Raw genomic sequence first — 26,968 nt, forward strand, 5'->3', positions numbered from 1 at the left:
TGGGTACATTTAAGGCAGAGGTTCATCATGAATCAGTAATGTTGAAATGGCGGAGCAGACTTGATGGACCAAATGTCCTAATTCTGCTCCTATATCTTATGCTCTCCAATTTTACTGATGCCACATTCACGTGTAAAGGATAGTCACACTACTCTCGCCTCTGGAATTTCAGTTCTTTTTTCCATGTATTATAAGGCAGTATCTGGAGCTGAGTGGGTCAGAAGAAAACCAAACTGAATATCAATAAGTCGGCTAATTGTTAAGTATTGCTAGACAGTTCCGTCAATGGTGTCTTTCACTGCTTTTTGATGACTGAAAATAGGCTGATGGGACTGTAATATGCAAGATTAGATTTGTTCATCTTTTTGTGGAATATGACATGTGTGAGCATAGTCATAGAACGAACATAGAAATCTATAGCACATTACAGGCCCTTCAGCCCACAATGTTGTGCTGACCATGTAATCTACTCCAGAAACTGCCCAGAATTTCTGTAACGCATAGCCCTCTATTTTTCTAAGGCCTCTATTTCATGAAAGGTGTAATTGTGCTAAAACTGTTTGTCAAGAAGTGCATCGTGTGGCATGGCTTTGACTTTAATACACTTACACATTTTAATTTAGCAAAACAATAAACAGACACTGCATCAAATCATGGTTAGAAAATAAGGACATTATAAATAGAAAAACAAGTAATTTAAAATTATTTAAGAACAATTTATTACTTTCAGTAGCTAAAATGCAATTGTTCCCTTTCCAAACTGGAGAGGTAACAATGCAATTGCTGGATAAATCCAAGTGGTAACTTTCAGTTATGTATTCAATTGCAGTTATTACACAAGTGCAGCAGTTTCTGAAAAATTTAGAGAGGTCAGTACTAAACTCCCATTTTCATGAGCCCAATACTGGAGCAAAGGAAATCAGGAAATTATTTGTGGAGATTTACAACTCTGGTAACATTTCTCCTACCCTTTAAATTGCTGATGATATGCAACACTAGAAATAGCATGTACATTAACTACACATTTTGCTATACCAATAAGTCCCTTACTGACAACTCAGCTCAGAAATTACAGTTAATCAGATTTCAGGTTAACAATGCAAATTTGAAATCAAAATAGCTTTAAAAACAAACCTTTTCTATTTCTTTCTGTGTTGCTCCTTCCTTTTTTAACTTTTCATACTCTAAACATTTGGCACTGTAGATTTCCTTAGATTTTTGCAGTGTTTGAGTGATACTTTGAATGTTCTGTACAGCTTCCAAAGTGCTAGCCACCTCTTCTTTCGTCTACAATTGAAAAGAAATCACATTTTGAAATAATGGTAACTAAAAGGATTTAATTCACTAACCAGCTACAACCTGTAGTCATCCATGAAGTTACATGAAAGCCAGATATTTAATCAAAAAAAGATTAACTTTTAATTACCACTGAATACAGAGCTTTGTTAAAGTATTCTGCCCCCAACCCTTTGTTCACATAAATGATTATTACAACCAGGGAATTTAATCAATTTAATTGATAATTTTTACTTGTGAATCTCATGCTCCCACTACCTATTAAATGTTCCAATGGCGTGCACCTCAAAAGGTCTCTGACAGACAAGTCCAGCTCCTGGCCTTAATGTGTGGCTTAGCTACTAAGCCCACTGGAATCATTTCTACTGACAGGAGAAGGGGCAAATGCAAGTTACTGGCATCTTAAAATCAGTCACTTTGGGCAAAGGGGACTCATCAGCCATAGTTGGCAGCTCATCTAGAAGGAAAACTCTGATCTCAAACTTCCACTGCCTTGCAGCTATACCCACTCATGGTAGAGCCGCAAGTAAGTAAGTTTACTTCCTCAGGGAAGTAAATCTTGAGGGAAAAATCCAGAGCTGGAGTCCCTAAAACAGTCCTACATTGAGCTCAATGCTGACTGGCGACTCTTGCAACACTGCTGGTATCAAACTGCATCCATATTGTACTGCCCAGGCTTGCATATCTAGACAGCTAGTAAGTAAGTTCACTTCCTTTGGAAGTAAACCCTGAGGGAAAAATCCAGAGCTGGAGACCCTAAGGCAGCCCTACATTGAGTTCAATGGTGACTGGCAACTTCTGCAACACTGCTGGTACCAAACTGCATTGGTCTCTGCCATTCCTTTGGGTTCATCAGAAGCGTGGAGATGGGGGAGCTTGCTGCATGGGCAACAGCTTGCTCTCCATATCGTTCTGCCCAGGCTTGCGTATCTATCCAGCTAGGATGCAATATCCATAGTCAACTCTGACCGATGGAAGCCTCATAGTTGCTCTGGCAGTGTGCTTTGCATCGTTGCCCTGCTGAAAGACAAACTTCCTCCCCAGTTTAAGCTTTCTGGCAGAGGCTAGCAGGTTTTTATCCAGGATCTCTCTGTATTTAGCAGCATTCGTCTTCCCATCAATCCTGACCAGATTTCCAGTCCCTGCTGCTGAAAAGCATCCCCATAACACGATGCCATCTCCACCATTCTTTTCAATAGGAATGATGTTACATGGTTGATGCACAGTATTAGATATATGCCACACGCACCACTTAGTGTTGGGACCAAAAAGTTCCATTTCAGTCTCATCTGACAAGACCTTCCCCTAACTCTTTACTGTATCTCCTAAGTGATGCTTTGCAAAGTCTTTACAAGCAAGGTGACAGTATTTTTTTTTAAGCCAGGGATTCTTCCTTGCCTCTCTTCCACAGAAATCCTTTTTGAGCAAGGCCTTAGAAATTGAGAAGTCATGAACTTCATCTCCAGTTGTAGTCACTGACTTCTGCAGCTCACTTAGAGTGACTGTTGTCATCACAGCAGCCTCTGTTACAAGTGCTGTTCTTCTCCAGTGACTATGTTTAGACAGCTGGCCTGGCCTAGGCAGTGTGGCTGTGGTTTCATATTTTTTCCACGTTTTCATGATGGACTGCACTAAGCTCCAAAATAGATGGTGCCTTTGAAGTGGTCTTGGACCCTTCTCCAGATTTGTGCTCCACTATTACCATTTCCCTGACTTGTCTGGAATGTTCTTTTGTCATAATTTTGGTTTGGTCTATGAAAATCTACCATACTGTTGGACCTTACAAAGAAGGGGATATTTATTCTTCTGAATTCATTAAAAACAGAAGAACCTCCAGTTTTGTACATCAACAAATTGATTGAGTTGGTAAGGTAATAATCAGTATTACACCCAAGGAAAGTTAGTGTAGTAATTTTTCAGCCTCACAATTTCGGTTTTTAATTTTTTGTAGTTGTTGACAGGTTTTGGAATTTTCCTTTTGATTTCATGTAATGCACAATATTTTGTAGACTAGCTCAAAATCCTACTTCAATATATTTTACATTTAGGAAATGAGACAGGAAAATGTGAAAATAGTTGTGGGGCCTGAATACTTTTCAAGGCATTGTATGTTTAAAAATATTTTAAGAATAATTTAATGATCAAAGTAAGGAATGAAGCTTTTGTTTAGCCTAGCATACAGTGTCAGCACATAACACTCCCAAGATAATAGATAACAAATTTGCGCTTTTGTGAGGTCAAGAATTGCCATGTATTATGTTTGAAATTGCTTTCTACATTTTTCCTCAATTTGTTACACAGAGAGTATTATATGCAGTATGCCTCTAGACCAGGGGTTCCCAACCTATGTTATACCACAGAACCCTACCATTAACGAGTGGTCTTTGGACCCCACGTTGGGAACCCCTACTCTAGACAGACTGAATCCATACTTAATTGGGGAAACAATTCATCAGCACTGGGAGGAGCAGAACCCTTGAAATGACTCTCCCTGGTTGCAGTTCTTTCAATACAATTAGTCTCCCTTCTTGAAGGTGGCCACATTTGTGGTATCTGAGGGTAAATAGCACATACTCCACTTCCCTGATATAGGGGATAAAGCTGTGAATTTGTAAACTGAGTTCCCTTATGAAGAGTTTTAAAACTTCAGCAATGATACTATATGCTCCCAACCATATTTCCAATGGATGCTAACTATCTCTATACTTGATAAATTCTCCTTGTTCTTGACATATAGTGAGACAGAACCCTATTGTTTGGGCCTTGGATAGCTTTGACAATGCTGAAAAACCTGAAAGTCATGGTTATAAGAAAGCTGCTAGATATGCCATTCTCATTCAACTCATAATCCGATTTGTTAAAACAGGGGTATCTCTACAACCTTGCCAGGTGACTGTAGAGCTATTAGATTAGATTACATTATGAGGACACTCAGTCCTTGTTTATTGTCATTTTGAAATGCATACATTAAAAATGATACAATGTTCCTCTGGTATGATATCACAGAAACACAAGACAGACCAAGACTAAAACTGACAAAAACCACATAATTATAACACATAGTTACAACAGTGCAAAGCAATACCGTAATTTGATAAGAGCAGACCACGGGCACGGTAAAAAAAAAAAGGCTCAAAGTCCTGATAGCCCCAACATCTCACGCAGACGGTAGGAGGAAGAAATTTTCCCTGCCATGAGCTTCCAGCGCTGCAAACTTGCCGATGCAGCATCCTGGAAGCACCCGACCACAGTCCGACTCTGAGTTTACTTAATAACTAAATTTGTGCTTACACCCACTTTCTTAACTCTTGACATGTAATATCTTCCCAAATGTAGACTGTTCCCCTTGTTGACAGTCTCCTTAGTCTACATACTTAAATTTAATGATTACTGTATCTTTTCAGTAGTATCATGCACATGAGAATTTCACAGCATATACAAGTTTTTGGTCAGTCTGGAGAGCAATTATTTCAAGTTTTATTTTTAGTCTTATTTAATTGATAAATTTTCATTAATCAGTTTATTGAAAATTACCTATTTCAAATATTTATTGTGGTCATGGGCAGAGCAGTTGCCATTACCAACCTGTGATGCAACTGGATAGGATGCTTACTATGGTGCATCTATACAAATTGGCAAATGCCAAAAGCAACATGTTGAATTTTTACCTCAGACCCCACAGAACCATAAAATATTAACTATTTCAAAGCCACTGGTTATTCTTATAAACAAAAGAAGAAATTTATCAGACTATGTAAAAAGAACAGGTAAATTGGACTAATTAGACACCTCCTTAAAAGATTGAATAATTACTTGAATATTCTCCTTTGCTGTACTGTTTTCCAATTCAAGAAAATATATTATCGTCATGCATTTCACATCCCATTGTATTTGTTTCACATCATATTCTAAAATAATTTGATATAGTTTTTTGTGCAAAATTATCTCTTTTGAAATCAATGGTGAATATTTCAGTAATACCTAGTTACACCTCACCCTTAATTAGAAACTAAACATTTCCAATCTCAGGTGTCAGAAACAAGCTGGCTTGTAATTACTCTCAGGTTATATTGAGTTCTCACCTAACAGGTTAACAAATGTTTAAACATGCCATGGCAATCCTCAAGGAAAGGAAATCTGCTGTTCTATTTCAACTTCTTAGGATCAAGGATTGATCCTGTAGGATCTGAGGTAAAAATTCAACATGTTCCTATTGACATTCACCAATTTTTATAGATGCACCATAGCAGTGGTCCCCAGCCACCCAGCCGCAAAGCATGTGCTACCGGACCGCGAGGAAACGATATGAGTCAGCTGCACCTTTCCTCATTCCTTATCACACACTGTTGAACTTGAACATAGGGTTGCCAACCGTCCTGTATTTGCCAGGACATCACGTATTTTGGGCTAAATTGGTTTGTCCCGTATTTCCCCCACTAAGGTAGAGCATTCCTATGAAAATTCCTATGAAACCTTTCGTGCCAAAATGGCGTAAAGCGAAGAAGCAATTACCATTAATTTATATGGGAAAAATTTTGGAGCATTCCTAGACCGAAAAAATAACCTACCAAATCATACCAAATAACACATAAAACCTAAAATAACTCTAACATATAGTAAAATCAGGAATGATATTATAAATACACAGCCTATATAAAGTAGAAATAATGTATGTACAGTGTAGTCGGGAAGATGAAGCCAAAACCGATTTGTGGAAAAAAAGTTGGCACGTATGCGCATGCGCACGTCACGCATGCACACACAGGTGCACGCTCAAGGCTTCATGGTCATGGTAGTCTTTCTCGGGGTAAACAAGTGTCCTATCAACACACACAAAAAATGCTGGTGGAATGCAGCAGCCCAGGCAGCATTTATAGGAAGAGGTACAGTCGACATTTCGGGCCGGGACCCGTCATCGGGATTTGACTGCTACTCTTGTCCCTTATTTGGGAGTGAGAAAGTTGGCAACCCTAACAGTAAAAAACATGTTGAGGTGCGTTTAACCCTACTTGAACACCTCCACTCCCCCCAACCCGTCGGCAAGAATATTATCAATCTTAAACTGGTCCGCAGTGCAAAAAAGGTTGGGGACCCCTGCACCATAGGAGGCATTCCATCTGGATGCATCTCAGTTTAGTCATGACAAATTCTCTGCATGTGACCACAATAGATCCACACTTCTCACTGTCTTAGGAAAGCAGCCAACCTTAATCAAAGACTCCTCTTGCCCTGATCCCATCCTCTCTTCTCCCCTCTTCCATCAGGCAAGAGATACAAAAGCTAGAAAACTCTCTCCACTCGGCTCAAGAACAGATAGGAAACTGGAACTAACCTCTTATATGATAAAAGTGAACTCTTGACCTCACAAATTACATGGCCTTTGGACCTACCTGTACGGCACATTCTCCATAACTGTAACATCATATTCTGCATTCTCAGTACATTTGACAATTATAAACCAATTACTATATGAGACTAGCCTGATTTGAGCAGGGCAAGAGAGATGCTTTGGCCTTAGAGCATCCACCACTGCTTGAGTTTTCTCAGCACACTTGTGTAATCCTTGTGCATCAATAATGTGACCACAGTATGTGATGCTTGGTTTAAAGAATTCACACCTGTTGCATCGTGCTCTAAGCCCATAATCTTCCAATCTTTTTAATATTGTCTTGAGATTTTGGAGATGTTCCTTGTCATCCTCACTGGCAACAATTACATCATCCAGACAAGAGTGAGTGCCTGTGCAGCCTTGCAGCACCTGGTCCATAGCTTCCACCAGAGTGCAGGTTCAGATGCTAATCCAAAAATAAGCCTATTATAGCAGTAAAGCTCTTTATTGTGCTTATGGTAAGAAAAACATTGGACTCTCCTTCCATCTCCATCTGTAGGTAGGCCTCAGCTAAGTTCACTTAGCGAAAGTATTTTCCTCCAGAAAAGTTTGCAAAGATATCCTCTATCCTGGGCAGAGAGTATTGACCTACTTTAGTACTGAGCTGATGGTGATCTTGAAGTCACCATAGATCCAGACAGACCCATTCTTCTTGGTTACTTGAACCACTGGTATTGCCCATGAGCTACACTCAATCTTGGAAAGAATTCCTTCAGCCTGCATATTATCTAGCTCAGTGGCTACTTTATCACAGATGGTATAAGGAACTGGACAGGCTTTGTAAAACTTGGGTGTGGCATTTTCATTTAACACTATTTTACCCTTGATATGCACAACTGGCAGGTGTGTTTACAGCCATTTTTAATCTCTCATTTAAGTGCCCTCCTGCTTCAAATTATCCACCATTGTCCCTGCACCAGAAAAGACCAAGGTAACATGCCTGAACGACTGGCTTCCTCTGGCACTCACCTCAATATTAAGCAAATGCTTTGACAGGCTGGTCAAGGACTATATCTGCAGCATGCTACCACCTAAACTGGACACCCTACAATTCCTCTACCAACACAACCGATCAACAGATGATGTAAAAGCCATTGCTCTACATACCGTCCTTACACATCTGGAGAAGAAGAATGTTTATGTGAGAATGCTGATCTTGGACTACTGTTCAGCATTCAACACTATAATTCTATCCAGGCTTGACAGGAAGCTCGAAGACATCGGCCTTGACCCTGCCTTGTGCAGCTGGATCCTGGACTTCCAGTCAGATCGCTGGCAGGGGATTACAGGAGGAATAGGAGACAGGCTAATCCCTACTGACATCAATGGATCTGGGGTTGACAGGGTTAACAGCTTTAAGTTTCTCGGCATCCACATCACCAAGGACCTCACATGGTCTGTACACACCAGCTATGTGGTGAAAAAGGCACAAAACAGCCCCTGTTTCATCTCAGATGGTTGAGGAAATGAGGTATGGGCCCCCAAATCCTAAGAACTTTCTACAGGGGCACAATTGAGAGCATCCTGACTGGCTGCATCACTGCCTGGTATGGGGACTGTACCTCCCTTAATCACAGGATTCTACAGAGAGTGGTGTGGACAGCCCAGGGCATCGGTAGTTGTGAAGTTCCCGTAGTTCAGGATATTTACAAAGACAGGTGTGAAAAAAAGGGCCCGTAGGATCAATGGGGACCTGAACCACCCCTACCACAATCTATTGCAGCTGCTACCATCTGGGAAACGTTACCACAGCATAAAGTCCAGGACCAACAGGCTCCAGGACAGCTTCTTCCACCAGGCCGTCAGATTGATTAACTCATGCTGATCTAAGTGTAAGTCTATTGATTGTTCTATTTATTATAAGTTATTACAAATTGATATGATTGCACATTGTACATTTAGACAGAGGTGTAATGTAAAGATTTTTACGCCTCATGTATGTGAAAGGTGTAAGAACTAAAGTCAATTCAATTCAATATGTTTTAGCTTTCCAATGCCATCCTTGAACACTGCTGTGGCATCAACCAGTACCTTTCTTAATTTACTTTTCAGTTGACTCAATTGCAGGGAATGTGGCCTGCAAATGTTGGATGGATCTCCAATCAAATTGTAGTTACGTCAGCCAATCATAACCCCACAATGCTGGACCTCATGTTTTCACCACCCACAAGCCCAACGTGGCATGTTGGTTGTTGTATTTCACTGTTACGAATGTCATTCCCACAGGAATTATCTTTTCTCCTGTTTAAGTTCTTAGTTAGATATCTGCAAACTTCAGTTTAGTACTTGACTTTTATCTTTTTCTCTTCCCTGTGCAGTCATTTATTTTAGTCTGCGTGACACGCCCTTTGTATGTGTCCAACCTAACTTTACCTTTAAACCTACATTGGTCTAGTGTATGTGAGCCCCTGCTACAACAGTATCACAATTTGTCTGACTAGGCAGGTTTCTGTTTCAACATTGCAATTTTGGTTATGCACACTTTCATTCCTGACTGAAGCTCAATTGTGACCCTGTCTGCTGTTTCCATTAATACAATAATTTCAACTGTTCTTTTACATATGAGCTGTGCTTCAGTTAGGAGCCATTTTTGAATGCTTCCTTGTAAGAATCCACAATGTGCATCATTAACCCCATCACTGAATTCACAAAACACAGCTACGCAAGCTGAAATGAACTTCCCTTCCTTTTGATTTTGATTATAAAACCTAAAGTGTTCTGCAATCAACAATGGTTTTGGTTCTAAATGTTCCTGCATTACTTTCATGATAACAGCAAACCTCACTTCTGCTGATTGGGTTGGAGCAGTCAAACTTTTAAGCAAACTCTATGCTTTCCCACATGTTAGGCTCAGTAAAACTGGTACTTGTTTCTCATTGGCTATTTCATTTGCTTCAAAATATTACTCAGTGTGCTCAGTATACATGAGCCAGTTATCTGTTATGCAATCAAACTCATCTATCTTTCCAATGTAGCCAGCCATTTCTGCTTTTTTAAAAATTATAACCCGGTACTCATTATTTATGAACCCATGAATTTCAACTACTTTCTGCCCTTTTTTATTTTAACTTAAATGTATTTCTTCTCTCTCCAAAGAAAAAAAATGTATGGCATGATTTTTTTAAAGTCGAACATCTCACTGTGCTTCAACCAGAAGGTAGCTGTCTCGGGTTTGTTTTAAAACTTCTTCATTGCCACTGTTATGTTTTGTAACTCCAAAACATAAAACTAATCAAAAGAAAAACACGAAATCAGGGTACATTTTGTTTTTCTTTACTTTAAGTGAGGCATAATGACGTATGCAATTCACATATGTTTACATATAACCCATAATGAATTATTTAAATAAGACTGCTTAGTCAAACTATATATTTACAATATTACTCAAATATTACTGAAATATTAAATACATAACAGCACTGATGAAGGCATTATATATTAATGAAAGTATTATTTTTATATTTGTATCCAAAACATTTTGTGATGCTGGATAACTAACTTACCAAATATCTTCTTACCTTTTTATGTGCCTTGGTCTGTTCATCTCCATATTTCTGTACTTCTTTAATTAATTCTTGTAGTTTTCGAACAAGATCTAAATGGCTACCAGCTAATTTCTCAGTGGACAATTTTAAAACATCCCATACTGGTGCAAATGTTCTGAAGGAAAACATGTTATAAAGTGAAAAAACATAGTGGAAGTAGCAGACTGGAAATAGTACCAAACAAGTCAATTCAGAATACCTAACTCTACATCATCTTATTTGTACTAGACTTCTGAGAGACTTACCCCAGCTGACTGTAATTACTTGTTGTTTTGGCTAATTTGGTCATCGACCTCGAATACATATCTTCTATTGTGACACTGTTTGGGGATTAAAAATCCAAATGTAAGAATTTTATTCAAATATAAAAGAACCTTAAATAATTTCTTGACCATTTCCATGACTGAATTTTCATAGTCTTTCTTTTTACTTCAAAGATTACATAACAATGTAAAATATAAATGTACATTGTTGAAAACTTATTAACATTGAATACAAAAGTGTTTCGATTTATAAATTAACACACCCAGAAGTATTATAGAAGTGAGTAAGAGGGAACAAGGGAATCAAGGAAAAGCTTATTGCTTGTAACAATAGCATATTGCTTGTGCTTTGGTCTGCCCAATGTTAAGCTGGAAAAAACTGTGGTATCAAGTCACCTGAGGAATCATATGCTTGTGACTCCTTATTGGTACCACTGATCAGATGCATGTAAAGATGGATTAAGTGAAAGAAGTGATTTTAGATATCTGGGAATCTTTATAGGTGATCGGGCAGGGGATAAAAGCAAGGCACTACTATACCATGAACTCAGAGCAAATCTCACAGCAAGATTTCTTAAGAAACCTAGGTATGACACACAAGCCAGTAAGGAGTTAACTTGTGGTGAACAGTATTCTTCCATTGATGCAGTGTTTTGAAATATAGGTGGGAAATTTTGAATTTTGTACTGAAGAAGAATAGAAAAGCAGAACTTTTCTTATGGTTAGAAACTGGTAAGGATCTAGATATATATTGCAGGAGAAATAGAAAGTAAATTGCTGACAGCACAATCAAATAAGAACAAATGGAATGTTGGCCTTTATTATCATGGATGGCTCAGGTAAAGGCTGGGTATATTGCTATAAGAGGGAATGATAAGGATTCAAAAACCAGGGTTCCTTGAATGATAAGGGAGACAGAAAACAGAATGAAAAAAAAAGTTATACAATGATGTATTCTTCATATTGTGGAATTCACAATGGCCTTATTAGTCACCTCCAAAACTACAGAGGGGATCTGAGAGGATATTTTTTTAAAATACAGAGGGTTGTTGATTTCTTAAAACTATTACCAGAGGAGGTGGTGGAGTCAGATACAAATGCTCAATTAAAGAAACATTTATACAGGAACTTAAATATGCAAAGCATAAAAGGACATAGAGCAGGTAAATGGGACTAGTACAGATGGGCAAGAAGGTTGACATGGGTATGGTGGGATAATGGGCCCACCATATTTATTCATTATTTATTATGTATTGAGTCAATCTGAGAAAGTGATGTAGAGACCAACTATAATGGAATAACTATAATCTTACTGAGTGATACAGAGATGTTTGTGAAACTAAATAGTGCTTCCAGGGAGAAAATGACTGAGAGTGATGTTGGAATGTGAAGAAATGTTTTCAAAAGTTGCTGCTGATACCAAACTATCGGAGTCTCAAAGCTGAATATATTATCCTGGCTAATTAACTAAAAATATTATTAAAGGACAATGCAAGAAACAACAATCTTACTTTACACAGTGAGTGTCAATGACCTAGAACTCACTGCCTGTAATGGAGGCAGAAGCAGGGAGGTTCAGAAATTTCAAAAGGAAATTCAAGAGGCTCCTCAGTGCATATGGTAGTTTGTTTTTAAACCAGGAGGTGGAGCAGAGTGATGATGGCGCTAAATGGCGACTCCTTTGCTTGCATCTTCAGAAGCAGCTCTATTTCCATCTTTAGTATCTTTATTTTTCCCTTTCAGGGTTCTTTTGAAAACCCTGACCTGGAGTTACACGCCGACTATGGTTCTTTGCGGGAATGGGACCTGCTCTCAGGGTTTCATAACTGGCCATTGTTCGGAACGCCAAGAGCTTGGCCTAAAAGTCCAGCTCAGCTTTGGAGGCCTAGGATAATGGGAGATGGGCCAATCGAAGGTTGGTGTCATGACAGGAGACCCATGTTCTGTCGGGGGAGTTGGAATATCTACGGCTGTGTGCCCAGATCTTTGGGCACAGAGCTCGAAAAAAGCAATGTAACAGACTTTTAATATCGTAAACCAGCGAGTTGTTTGGTCGGTACAACATTGTGGGCCGAAGGAGTAAAACGTGAAGTCTTTGGGGTAACTGCAAGTCTGTGTCTTTGCTGTTGATTTGCTCATGCTTGAGTGCTCGGTGAAGGGTGCTGATTCTTTTTTTTGCCAGTGGGGGGAGCTGGGATTGTTGCTTGCTGCCGCTTATGCGCAAGAGGGAGGAGAGCTGAGGGGTGACTTTGGGGTTCTAACATTTAACTGTCGTTCATCCTTTGGGGCACTCCTCTGTTTTCGTGGATAGTTGCGAAGAAAAAGCATTTCAGGATGTAGATTGTATATATTTCTCTGACATTAAATGTACCTTTGAAATCTTTGAACAGAATGGGATTGACTAAGTTGCTCAACAGAAAGCAGGATGGAAATAGTGAATCAAGTAGCCTCCTTTTCTGTTGTAACATCTCCATGATAGCTTAAGTTAAATCTGAGATGGGAAATGCAGATTTGATCACAACATTGCAAGGGAGATGTAACGTCACAAGAAATTTATGAAAATGTTAGTGAATCCCAAGTATCAGGTATAGTAATAACGTTCAGCAAATACATGCTCAAATTTGGTGATGGTAACCATGATACTACTGGATAATCATATAGAAAAATCTTCTTTATGATATTAGAAAAGGAAATCTGCTCTCCTCATCCAGTCTGACCTTTCTGTGATTCCAGGCTTACAAGAGTTATCTGTTGTCTGAAATGTACACAAGGAACTAAGTAAAATTAGAAATTATAAATTAATGATTTCAGGTACTTGTTGGTGCATGATAAAATAGGCCGTAGGCAGCATGGTTTCCTTAAGGGAAAAATCTTGCCTGACAGATCTGTTGGAATTCTTTGAAAAAAGTGACAAGTAGTTTAGGCAAACGAGAATCAGTAGATGATGCACACTTGGATTTTCAGAAGGTCTTTGACAAGGTGCCTGATGAGGCTGTTTAACAAATTAAGAGCCCATGGTATTGCAGGAAAGATAATAGCACAGATACAGCATTGGCTGAATGGCAGGAGGTAAAGAGGTGGGAATAAAGGGAGCCTTCTGGTTGGCTGTTGGTGACTAGTGGTGTTCCACGGGGGTCTATGTTGGGACTGTTTCTTTTTACTTTATATGTCAATGATTTGGATGATGAAATTAATGGCTTTGTGACCAAATTTGCAGATGACACAAAGATGGGTGAAGGGCTAGGGAGTGTTGAATAAGCAGAGAGGCTACAGAAGGACTTAGACAGCTTAGGAGAATGGGCAAAGAAGTGGGATGGAATATAATGTCAGGAAGTGTAGGGTCATAGAAAGAGAAATAAAAGTTTAGACTATTTTCTAAATGGAGAGAAAATTCAAAAATCTGAGGTGCATAAGGGCATGAGAATCCTCATGCAGAATTCCCGAAGGGTTAATTTGCAAGTTGAGTCAGTGGTGAAGAAGGCAAATGCAATGTTAGCATTCACTTCAAGAGGACTAGAATATAAAAGCAAGGATGTAATGTTGAGACTTTGTAAAGCACTGGTGTCGCCTCACTTGGAGTATTCTGAACATCTTTGTGCCCCTTATCTAAGAAAGAATGTGCTGAAATTGAAGAGGTTCAAAGGCGGTTCACGAAAATGATTTCAGGATTGAAATCTTATCATATGAGCAGTGTCTGATGGCTCCCGGCCTTTACTCACTGGAATTCATTAGAATGAGGGTGGATCTCATTGAAATCTATTGAATGTTGAAAGGCCTTGATAGAGTGGATGTGGAGAGGATGGTTCCTATTGTGGGGGAGTCTAAGACCAGAGGACGCAGCCTCAGAATAGAGGGATGTCCATTTAGAACAGATATGAGGAGGAATTTCTTTAGCCAGTGAATGGTGAATCTGTGGAATTAATTGCCACAGGTAGCTGTGGAGGCCAAGTCATTGGGTATACTTAAGGCAGAGGTTGATAGATTCTTGATTAGTCAGGGCATGAAGGGATACGGGCAGAAGCCAGGAGGTTGGGGCCGAGAGGGAAATGGATCACCTATTATCAAATGGCAAAGCAGACTCGATGGGCCAAATGGCCTAATTCAGCTTCTATATCTTATGGTTGTATGGTCTAAATGGGCAACTAATGCAGACCCTGCCGGCAATAACTATGTCCCATAAATACATTAAAATTCTAGCCCGCAGACCAAAATAGAGTATGTTTCTAAATATAAATACAGAAAAAGAGGAACCTTTCTATCTTAGCTTCATTCAGAAGAATGCAAATGGAACAGAATTACAACATCAAATTTGTCCTTAAATTATTCCAGTACTTTTACTTCAATTACTGGAGATAGGATATTGTATATATATTAACTATAGTGTGCATGGAAAAGGTGGTTCATGGCAAATGGAGGTCAGGAATAAGGAGGTAAAAAGGCAAGGCATGCCAAAGTTGTGCAGCCAGTACCATGAATAGTAAATGAAAATATAAAATCTGAAATAAGAACAGAAAATGCTGTAAACAGTCAGTAGATCAGGTAGCATGTGTAAAAAAAGAAATAGTTACTGTTTCAGGTCCTAGGACCCCTGTCTGATAGTAATTGCTTTTCTTTCCAAAAATAGTCCCAGGATTTTCAACATATTAACCCACCAAAGAAAGGCAGAACTGGAAACAGAAGGAGCACGTTGTGGATAAGCAGGAAAGCATCAGGATAGGCAGTATAGCACATACAGTTAAACATAAGGTGATCAAACTGTCTCCTTTTATTATTAGTTGTCACAGTAATAGGGCATAGTATCTGTGAATAGCCTTGTGTATATTGAACTATGTGGGACTCCACTGTTAAGAAATGCAGCAACAAGATGCCATTTTCAAATATCGTCTGAGATGAAATACAGCAAAGACAATATCCAGGTCATTTCAATATCACTGAAAACATATAATATGCTTGAGTGGGGATCATCCTTAGTGTCCCAGAGGAGATATTTATGTTGGGGTGCAACAGCTGACATCTTTTCCATTCCCAACCGTACTTAGGGACCTTGGGCTATATTTCTTCCACACTAAACCTACCCTCTGCTGCCCCAATACACACCAACATTCCAGGACAACATAGTCTTCCCACTCAGTGTTCCAATGGGCCACCAACCAATGAAAATATGCAATTTTCACTAATTTTCAACTGAACCAACAAACAGTTATAGGTGCCGGCTGTATACCCATCACTGTTACCATTAGGGTGCAACAGAATTTCTAAGAACACTAACGTTACATGCCAGTCAATCTCAGCTGTTTTAAAGTGCAGTGCATAACACTTACCACTGGGCGGCAATAAGACAAATGTACGTAATTACTGAAACAGAGCAAACCTCTGGTAAAGATTAGTTATTTTTTTTAAAGAGCTTCAGGAATACATAACAGGAGAAAATAAACCATCCAAAAATCTCAAACAGGGAGGACTGTAAAAGAAACCAATTTAAATGGATAATCCAATGTCAAATGACAAAATTTAACACCGAGGACTAAAGAAAGGGAATTAGTGACTGAGGGAAAGGCTTAAGGAAAAAAAAGTAAAACATAGTTTTTCATCTATCAAAAAATTCTCAACAACTCTCATTCTGAAAGAATGACTCATTTTCCAAGAGAACTTAAATATATTCGCTTATACTGTGAAGACCTTTGAATGGATTTCTTATACAATAAAGATGAAGGAAGAGGGAAGAAGCCAGAATAAAAAGATGAGGTGAGGGTGGGGGTGGGACGAAGGTGCTCGAGCTAGAAGGTGATAGGCGAAGCCAGGGGAAAGGTAGGTGGGTGAGAGAAGAGGGATGAAGTAAGAAGCTGGGAGGTGAAAGGTAAAAAAAAAGGTAAAGGGCTGAAGAAGGAGGAATCTGATATAAAAGGAGAGTGGACCATAAGAGAAAGGGAAGGAGGAGAGGCACCAGATAGAGGTGATAGGCAGGTGAGGATAAGAGAAGGGGTAAGAGATGAGCCAGAATTGGGAATCGAGAAAGAGAGAAAAGGGAAGGGGGAGAAACAACTGCAAAGTAGAAAAATTAATGATCATGCCATCAGGTTGGAGGTTACCCAGATGGAAAAGGAGATGTTGTTCCAACCTGAGAAAGGCCTCATCATGGCGGTAGCAGAGGCTATAGACTGACACGTCGGAATGGGAGCGGGGACTGTAATTAAAATAGCTGTCCACCGGGAAATCTCGGTGGTTGCGACTCAGTAAGGGTATTTGACAAAGCAGTATCCCAATTTACATCCGATCACACAGATGTACAGGAAGTTGCACCAGCAGCACCAATTACAGCAGATGACTCCAACAAACTTGGGGTAAACAAAAGTGACAGAACGACGTGTTCCCCCAATCTATATCAGGTCCCACCAATGTGGAGGAGGCTACACCTGGAGCACTGGATACAGTAGATGACATTGAATCTCTTGTTTTTACAAATGTATTTTGACTTTCTTGGCAAATTATAAATAGCTAGTTACCTGGATATACACGTGATACAGTATATAGATATGCAAGTGAGTGGTACAGCCATAGTTTGATACTATAAAAGGTTCATGAAAAGATCCATGGGATATCCACTGATTGAATGTTATTCCATATCTCAACTTTCTGGGTAGTGATTTGTGAATTACACAAGGACTTACATTCAGTTACCTGAACTATGGTAATGCGAAGATCACCTGTATTTGATCTATCCTAGACTAAGACAATTTTCTCATATACAAATACAAAGACCCTAAACAATATGTTACAGAGCCATAGAGTCATACAGCATGGAAACAAGCCCTTTAGTCCAACTAATCAATGCCAACCAAGATTCCTATCTAAGCTAGTACCATTTGCTTGCAACACACATCAAAGTTGCTGGTGAACGCAGCAGGCCAGGCAGCATCTCTAAGAAGAGGTACAGTCGACGTTTCAGGCCTGAAACGTCGACCGTACCTCTTCCTAGAGATGCTGCCTGGCCTGCTGCGTTCACCAGCAACTTTGATATGCGTTGCTTGAATTTCCAGCATCTGCAGAATTCCTCTTGTTTACCATTTGCTTGCATTTGGCCCCCATCGCTCTTAACCTCTCCTAGCCATGTACCCGTCAAAATGCTTTTTTAAATGTAGTCACGTAGCATGAAACAAGCCTTTTGACTCTCAAAGTTTGCATGGCTATCAATCACCCATTACCAATAATGTAAATTGGTTAATAGTACTCACATGTACTGAGGTACAGTGAAAAACTTTGTCTTGCATGCCATCTATACAGACGATTCCATCATATCAGTACATAACAGTGCACTGTGGTAGTACAAGGGAAAACAGTAACAGAATCCAGAATAAAATGTTACAGTTAGAAAGGAAGTACTGTGGAGGCAAACAATATGGTGAAGTGCCATAATTCGGTAGATCGTGAGAGAGCATTCAGTGTATTTTACAGTTCCTATAAAAAGTATTCACCCACTCCCCTTGGAAGTTTTCATGTTTTATTGTCTAAGAGCACTGAATCACACTAGATTTAATTTGGCTTTTTTGACACATCAGCAGAAAAAGACTCTTCTATGTTAAAGTGAAAACAGATCTCCACAAAGTAATCAAAAATAATTACAAGTATAAAACAGAAAAAATAATTGTACAAGTTTCCACCTCCTTTAATTGACACACTAAATCATCACTGGTGCAGCCAATTGGTTTTAGAAGTCATATATTAGTTAAATAGAGATCTGTTTTTGGAGACCTGTTTGCAGTCAAGGTGTTTCAATTGATTTTAGTAAAAATACACCTGTATCTGAAAGGTCCAACTGCTGGTGAGTCAGTATCCTGGCAAAAACTGCACCATAAAGATAAAAGAACACTCCAAGCAACTCTGCAAAAAGGTTATTGAAAAGCACAAGTCAGAGATGGATACAAGAAAATTTCCAAGTCACTGAATATCTCTTGAAGTACAGTTAAGTCAATCATCAAGAAACTGAAAGAATATGGCACAGCTGTAAATCTGCCTAGAGCAGGCAGTCCTCAAAAACTGAGTGGCTGTGCAAGAAGGGAACTAGTGAGGGAGGCCACCAAGAGACCTATGTCAACTCTGGAGGAGTTACAAGCTTCAATGGCTGAGATACAAGAGATTGCACATACAACAACTGTTTCCTGGGTGCTTCACCAGTCGCAGCTTTATGAAAGACTAAGAAGGAGAAAGTCGCTGTTGGAAAAAAACTCACATGAAATTTTGGCTAGAAATTGTTGAAGTCAGCTGGAATGAGGTTTTATGGTCTGCTGAAACCAAAACTGAGCCTTTTGCCCATCAGACTAAATGCTATATTTGGTGTAAGCCAAACACCGCACATCATCAAAAACATACCATTCGTACCGTGAAGCATGGCGGTGACTGCTTTTTGCTGTGGGATCCTTCACTGCAGCAGGCCCTGGAAGGCTTGTGAAGGTAGAAGGTAGAAAAAATGCAGCAAAATACAGGGAATTCCTGGAGGAAAACCTGATGCACTCTGCAAGAGAACTGTGACTTGGGAGATTTGTTTTCCAGCAAAACGATGACCCCAAGCATAAAACCAAAGCTACACAGGAATGGCTTAAAAACAACAAAGGTAATATCGTGGAGTGGCTAAGACCTCAATCCAATTGAGAATTTGCGGCTGGACTTGAAAAGGGCTATTCACTCATGATTGCCATGCAATCTGACAGAGCTTGAGCAGTTTTGCGAAGAACAGGGAAAATTGCAGTGTCCAGATGAGCAAAGTTGATACAGAACTATCCACACTTTTTGGCAACTTGAGTTAAATTTGACAGAAAATATGGATTTAAATTGTACAATGGATGTTGATACTGTATAAGGTAGTAAATATTACATTATTGAAAGTCTCATTTCAAACAACTGAAAAATCAATTGCCTGTATTTTCAATTACTTACATTATTTATTCATTGTGGATGCAATGCTGCTTTACATTTTTTTCTTTTACAGAAAATAATTTTTCAATCTTAAATTGATGTTTTAAAGTCTTAAACTTTGGATTTGAACTTTACATAGGTCTTGAAAACTACCATCCTTCAATAGATTAGCAATGTTCCTAAAAGAAAGAAATACCTCTCTCTAATGAAGTCTGCCAAATCCTTTGTCGATGTTTGACCATGTTTCATATTATGGTAAAGAACATCAAAGCCATTGTTCTTCTCCCCCTGAAAATGATGAAAAACTATTTTAATATTTGAACATGTCATATTTGTGAACAATAAATCATTAAAACAATAATAATATGAAATTATAAGTTTCAGATATTAAAACGATCTAGAGAATGATCCAGTACCTCCCTGTGCAACAGGATCTTTGATTTTTTTACTGACAAGCCCCAGTTAGTACAGATTGGCAACACACTCACCATCAGAACAGGTGAAGCACATCGCTACGTGCTCAGCCACCTACTCTACTCACTTTATATCTATGATTATATGGCTAAGTACACCTCCAATGCTGTATTTAAGTTTGCTGACAACACCACTGTTGTTGGACAAATCAAAGGTGGTGATGAATTAGCATATACAGCTGGGCTAGAAAGTTTGAAAACTCTGTAGAAATCTCTCTATTTCTGCATAAATATGACCTAAAATATGACCAGATCTTCACAGAAGTCCTAAAACTAGATAAAGAAAACACAAATAAATAAATAACAAAAAAAAAATTAGCAACACACAGAAAATAATGGACTAGTTCTGCCAAAGGGTTTCGGCCTGAAAAGTCCACTGTACTCTTTTTTTCTAGATGCTGCCTGGCCTGCTAAGTTCCTTCAGCATTTTGTGTGTGTTATAGACAATAGGTGCAGCAGTAGGCCATTCGGCCCTTCAAGCCAGCACCGCCATTCGGTGTTGCTCGGATTTCCAGCATCTGCAGACCTTTTCTTGTTTGTGACAAAAAAAATTATACTTGTTCATTTATTTATTGAGAAAAATGATCCAATACTACATTTATTTGCTGGCAAAAGTATGTGAACCTCAGGGGTAAAGCCTTCTACAAGACCTATTTGGAGGCAGGTGTTCCAATCAGTGAGATGAGATTGGAGGTGTGGGTTGTAGAGGTATCCTATAAAAAAGACACAAAGTCAGGTTACTGACAGAACCTGCTCTTCTCAAGGAAGCATTGAATTGAACTGAATTGACTTTATTTCTTACATCCTTCACATACATGAGTAAAAATCTTTACATTACTTCTCTGTCTAAATGTGCAATGTACAATTATAGTAATTTATAATGATTTATAATAAATAGAACAGACAATGTAACATAGAATACACTCAAATCAGCATAAGTTAATCAATCTGATGGCCTGGTGGAAGAAGCTGTCCCGAAGCCTGTTGGTCTTGGCTTTTATGCTGCGGTACCATTTCCCTGATGGTAGCTGCTGGAATAGATTGCGGCTGGGATGACTCGGGCCCCCAGAGATCCTGCGGGCTCCTTTTATGCACCTGTCTTTGTAAACGACCTGAATCATGGGAAGTTCACAACTACAGATGCGCTAGGCTGTCCGCACCACTCTCTGCAGAATCCTTCGATTAAGGAAGGTACAGTTCCCATACCAGGCAGCAATGCTGCCAGTCAGGAAGATGTGTTTATGTACAGCATGCCTCAATCAAAACAACTTTCAGAGGACCTTAGAAGAAAAATTGTAAGAGATGCATGAAGTTGGAAAAGGCTACAAAAGCATTTCTAAAGACCCGAGTGTTCATCAGCCCACAGTAAGAGAAATTGTCTACAAATAGAGGAAACTCATTACTCTTGCTACGCTCCTCAGGAGTGGGCATCCTTCAAAGGTCATACCAGGAGCAGAGCATGCAATACTGAAGTAGGTGAAAAAGAACCCAAGAGGAACAGCAAAATACCTGCAGAAATCTCTAGAACTTGTTAGTCTCTGTTCATGTGAGCAGAGAAAAACACTGAACAAGAATGATGTTCACGGAAGGACATCACTGAGGAAATCAGTGCTCTCCAAAAAGAATTGCTGCATGCCTCAAGTTGGCAAAAGACCACCTGATGTTCTACAACGCTTCTGGGCAATGTTCGGTGGACAGATGAGACAAAAGTTGAATTTTTTGACAGAAATACACATTGCTATATTTGGAGGTAAAAGCGCACTGCACATCAATACCAAAACCTCATCCTAACTCTGAAGCATGGTGGAAGGAGCATCATGGTTTGGGGCTGCTTTGTTGCCTCAGGGCCTGGGCAGCTTGCAATCGTTGAGGGAACAATTAATTCAAAATTGTATCAAGACATTTTACAGCAAAATGTTAAACATAGAAAACAAGTGCAGGAGTAGGCCATTTGGCCCTTCGAGCCTGCACCACCATTCAGTATGATCATGGCTGATCATCCAACTCAGAACCCTGTACCAGCCTTCCCTCCATACCCCCTGATCCCTTTAGCCACAACGGCCATATCTAACTCCCTCAAGTAGCAATCCGTCACCTGAAGCTTAATAGAAGTTGGATAATGCAACAAGACAATGATCCGAAAGGCTTATCAAAAACGGTTTTAAAAGAATATTTGTGTTTTGGAAAGTCCGAGTCAAAGTTCTGACCTTAATCCTATAGAAATATTGTGGAAGGACCTGAAGTAAGCAGGTCATGTAAAGGAGCCCACCAACATCCCAGAATTGAAGCAGATTTGTGAGGAGGACTGGCCTAGAATTCCTCCAAGCCAATGTGCAGGACTGATCAACAGTTACTGGTTGAATTTATTGCTGTACCTGTTACTGAAAGCAAAGGTTCACATACTATTTCCAAAAAATACATGTAATATTGGATCATTTTTCCTCACTAAATATATGATCAAGTCTAATGCTTTTGTGTTATTGCTCTAATTGGGTTCTCTTTATCTAGTTTTCGGGCATGTGAAGATCTGATCACATTTTAGGTCATATTTATGCAGAAATTCTACAAGGTTCACAAACTTTCTATCACCACTGTAGGACGGAGACTAAAAATCTGGTTGAGTGATGCTACAATAGCAATCTCTCTCTTTCAACGTCAGCAAAACCAAAGAGCTGATTATCAATTACAGAAGGAAGAATCCAGGGGTCCATGAACCAGTGCCCATTAGGGGAATGGGTCAAGTAACTTTAAATTCCTTGGAATTAACATATCAGAATATCTGTTCTGAACCAGCACAAAGAAGGTCCAACAGCAGTTCTACTTCCTCAGAAGTTTGTGTAGATTTGGCATGTCATCAAAAACTTTCACCAACTTCTATAGATGCAGTCAAGAGTATCCTGACTGGTTGAATCTCGGCCTGCTATTGAAACACCAGTGCCCATGAACAAAATAGACGACAGAAAGTAGTGGATACAACCAAGGTAAGTCCTCCCCACCACTGAAAACACTTATATAAAGCGCTCGTACACGAAAGCAACATCCATCATCAAAATCCCCCATCATCCAGGCCATGCACGCTTCCCAGTGGTACCCTCAGGCAGATGGTACAGAAGCCTTAGGTTCCACACCACCAGGCTCAGGAACACTTAATACCCTACCACCAACAGCCTCCTGAACCAACATGATTAACTTCAATCACCACTACTCTCACCTGAATCTACACTTACAGATTCACTTTCAAGGACTCTTTACACGTCCTTGGTATTATTTATTTACACAATGGTTATTTGTCAGTCTGTCTGATTAAGTATAGTTTTTTGTAAATTCTACTGTGCTTCTTTTCTTTGCCTGTAAACACCTGAAGGAAATGAATCTCAAGGTAGTATATGGTAACATATATGAAGTTTGACATATATAAATTAATTTGAACTTTAGACTGCAAGTTTTAAATAACATTTTCAAATATTGCATTCTACGTTCAAATTCTTTTAGGAAAAATATACAGAAAAAGTGCACTGAATTTAATCACCAGCACTCAGACAAAAACAGTTATTTAGCCTGAACTTATTTGGCAATTATTTTGTTGGGTGCATTGATGTATTTCCAAGAGCAGAAATTTGCTGCAACTTCCCAGAATTCACACTGGGGAACCTGCTCATAGAGCCTGCAACAAACAGACTTTAACTATTTACTTGAGTGCACTGCAAGGAAAGAAAATCGCAACTCACATTCAAATATTTATATTTGTTGCAATTGCAATGATGTTAATAATTTTTGAAAAGTATGCTAGGAAACACCTTGGATTGGTGATGGAGGAGAGAGTATGGGGGTAGGGTAGGAGGAGTAGAAAGAGAGAAAGCATAAGTCAAGAAAGAATAATATGAATGTGTGGATAATCTATGGGAGAGTGCAAGGGTGAGAGTGTAAAGGCCTATTCTGAAGGATGTAAACAATTACATAGCATTGTTTGAAAAAGAGTGGTGGTTCTTTCACAGAATCTTTGCTAATATATTATATGTTAAGCAACACAAGAAAAACATGAAATAAAATAGAAAATACAGGAAATAATCAGCAGTTCACCATCTGTGGAAAGAGAAAGTTAATGTTCCATGGTTGAAGACTTTTCATCAGAACTAGGAAAGAAAGTAAAGCAAATTAAGCCTGTATTCTTGTCACACAGATGCTGCCTGACCAGATGCATATTTCCAGCATTTTCTGCTATTACCCCAAATTACTGTATTGTGAGAACTAGGGAAACCTATATAATATAGTCAAGTTGGAAGCCATGCTATTATCTGTCCTGCTGCTTTTTTCTTCCGTCTTCTTCCAAATTTCCAGCATTTCCATTCCGCTGCCCTACTTCATTTTGGGAGATTTTAACAAGGCCAGTCTGAAAAACTCACGAAGCAATTACCATCAACAGATCACTTACAATACCAGAGGAAACAACACACTGGGCCATTGTTACGCCACCATCAAGAATGCCTACCGTGCTATTCCACGCCCTCACTTCGGGAAGTCTGATCTCCTAGCTGTACTTCTACTCCCTGAGTATAGGCAGACACTGAAGACTGCAGCACCAGTAGTGAGGACCAAGAAGGTTTGGACAAGGGAAGCACAGCAGCATCTACAGGACTGCTTTGAATCGGTGGACTGGACTGTATTCAGGGATTAATCTTTGAATCTGGATGAGTATGCTGCAGTTGTTACCGACTTCATTAAAACCTGTGTGATGTGTGTAAGTCCACAAAGACTTAATGTACATTCCCAAACCAAACGCCGTGAATGAACCAGGAGGTATGTTGTCTGCTGAAGGCTAGATCTGTGCCATTCAAGTCTGGCAACCCAGGCCTATACCAGAAAACCAAGTATGGTTTGCGGAGGGCTATGTCAAGGGCAAAGAGACAAATTCAAATGAGGTTGGAAGCGATATCAGATGCATGGCAAATCTGGCAGGGATGAAAAACATTACTTCCTACAAAGCGAAACTCAATAGTATGAATGGCAGCAATGCTTCACTACCAGATGAGCTCAATGCACTTTGAAAAGGAAAACACAACTACAGCTGTGAAGATGCCTGTGATCTCTGTTTCAGAGGCCGATGTTAGACTGTCTTTAAAGAGAGTGAACCTTTGTAAGGCAGAAGGTCCCGATAGAGTACCTGGTAAGGCTCTGAAAATCTGTGCCAACCAACTAGCGGGAGTACTCAAGGACATTTTCAATGGGCAGAAGTTCCTACTTGCTTCAAAAAGGCAACAATTATATCAGTGCCAAAGAAGAATAATGTGGGCTGCCTCAATGACTATCGCCCAGTAGCACTCACTTCACAGTGATGAAATGCTTTGAGAGATTGGTTATGAATAGACTGAACTCCTGCCTCAGAGAGGACCTGGACCCATTGCTATTTGCCTATCATCACAATAGGACAACGTCAGACACATCTCAATGGCTCTCCACACGGCTTTAGACCACCTAGACAACACAGACACCTACGTCAGGATGCTGTTCATCGACTATAGCTCAGCATTTAATACCATCACTCCCATAATCCTGATTGAGAACTTGCAGAATCTGGGCCTCTGTACCTTCCTCTGCAATTGGATCCTCGACTTTCTAACTGGAAGATCCAGTCTGTGTGGATTGTTGATAATGTATCCACCTCACTGACAACCAACACTGGCGCACCTCAGGGGTGTGTGCTTAGCCCACTGCTCTACTCTCCGTATACACATGACTTTGTGGCTAGGCATAGCTCAAATACCATCTACAAATTTACTGACGATACAAGCATTGTTGGTAGAATCTCAGGTGGTGATGAGAGGGCGTACAGGAGTGAGATATGCCAACTAGTGGAGTGGTGCCGCAGCAACAACCTGGCACTCAGCGTCAGTAAAACGAAAGAGCTGATTGTGGACTTCAGGAAGGGTAAGGCGAAGGAACACATACCAATCCTCATAGGGGGATCAGAAGTGGAGAGAGTGAGCAGCTTCAAGTTCCTGAGCGTCAAGATCTCTGAGGATCTAACCTGGTCCCAACATATCAATGTAGTCATAAAGAAGGCAAGACAGCGGCTATACTTTATTAGGAGTTTGAAGAGATTTAGCATGTCAACAAATACACTCAAAAACTTCTAGTTGTACCATGGAGAGCATTCTGACAGGTGGCATCACTGTCTGGTATAGAGGGGCTACTGCACAGAACCGAAAGAAGCTGCAGAAGGTTGTAAATCTCGTCAGCTCCATCTTGGGCACTAGCCTACAAAACACCCAGGACATCTTTCAGGAGCGGTGTCTCAGAAAGGTAGCATCCATTATTAAGGACCTCCAGCACCCAGGGCATGCCCTTTTCTCACTGTTACCATCAGGTAGGAGGTACAGAAGCCTGAAGGCACACACTCGGTGATTCAGCTACAGCTTCTTTCCCTCTACCATCCGATTCCTAAATGGACATTGAAGCTTAGGACACTACCTCACTTTTTTTAATATACAGTATTTCTGTTTCTGCATTTTAAAAAAAAATCTATTCAATATACATAATTGATTTTCTTGTTTATTTATTATGTTTTATTTTATTTTTTTCTCTCTCTGCATTGAACTGCTGCTGCTAAGTTAACAAATTTCACGTCACATGCCGATGATAATAAACTTGATTCTAATTCTGAAAGACCTCCTGTCCTAACAGTTCGGGAATGGTTTACCTACCTCTAGATTAAGAGACCCACATTGACCATGTTTAACTATCAGGCGTGAAGTTAGTATCTCACTGTTAAGAAACTAATGAAGTTGTCTTTCTCCAAAACAAGATTAATTATTTAACACAAAAACATCAAGGACTTTTAATGTTAATGGAACAATTTAGTGCGTTAGCAGAAAAAGCAAAGGACAATGTGAATTGACAAAACAACCTAAAGTTCTGTGCTGCAACCAAGCCTGGATCAAGGTCACGGAGAATATACCATGACTGTCACACACTCTATAAAAACAGTCAAAGACGAATGTGTCCTCACAAAATTTAGATGAGCTTAAAGACATTCCCCAACCAGAAGCACTGGATGAACCATGAGATCCGCAGTCTATTGAGGGCCAGATCAGT

General features: G+C 39.6%; 1 protein-coding gene across 2 annotated transcripts in view; it reads right to left on the minus strand.

The window, feature by feature from the left end:
* Positions 1 to 26,968, minus strand: part of fcho2 (FCH and mu domain containing endocytic adaptor 2) — a 216,065-nt gene that overhangs the window by 163,249 nt on the left and 25,848 nt on the right. For both annotated transcript variants that reach the window (XM_072257932.1, XM_072257931.1), the window contains exons 2-5: positions 19,600 to 19,691; positions 10,476 to 10,550; positions 10,204 to 10,345; positions 1,135 to 1,287 (exon numbers count right to left, since the gene is read on the minus strand). In XM_072257932.1, the coding sequence (XP_072114033.1) occupies positions 1,135 to 1,287; positions 10,204 to 10,345; positions 10,476 to 10,550; positions 19,600 to 19,691 (462 nt within the window). The remainder of the gene's footprint in view (positions 1 to 1,134; positions 1,288 to 10,203; positions 10,346 to 10,475; positions 10,551 to 19,599; positions 19,692 to 26,968) is intronic.

This window comes from Mobula birostris, chromosome 5 (assembly GCF_030028105.1).
Source record: "Mobula birostris isolate sMobBir1 chromosome 5, sMobBir1.hap1, whole genome shotgun sequence".
NCBI lineage: Eukaryota > Metazoa > Chordata > Chondrichthyes > Myliobatiformes > Myliobatidae > Mobula > Mobula birostris.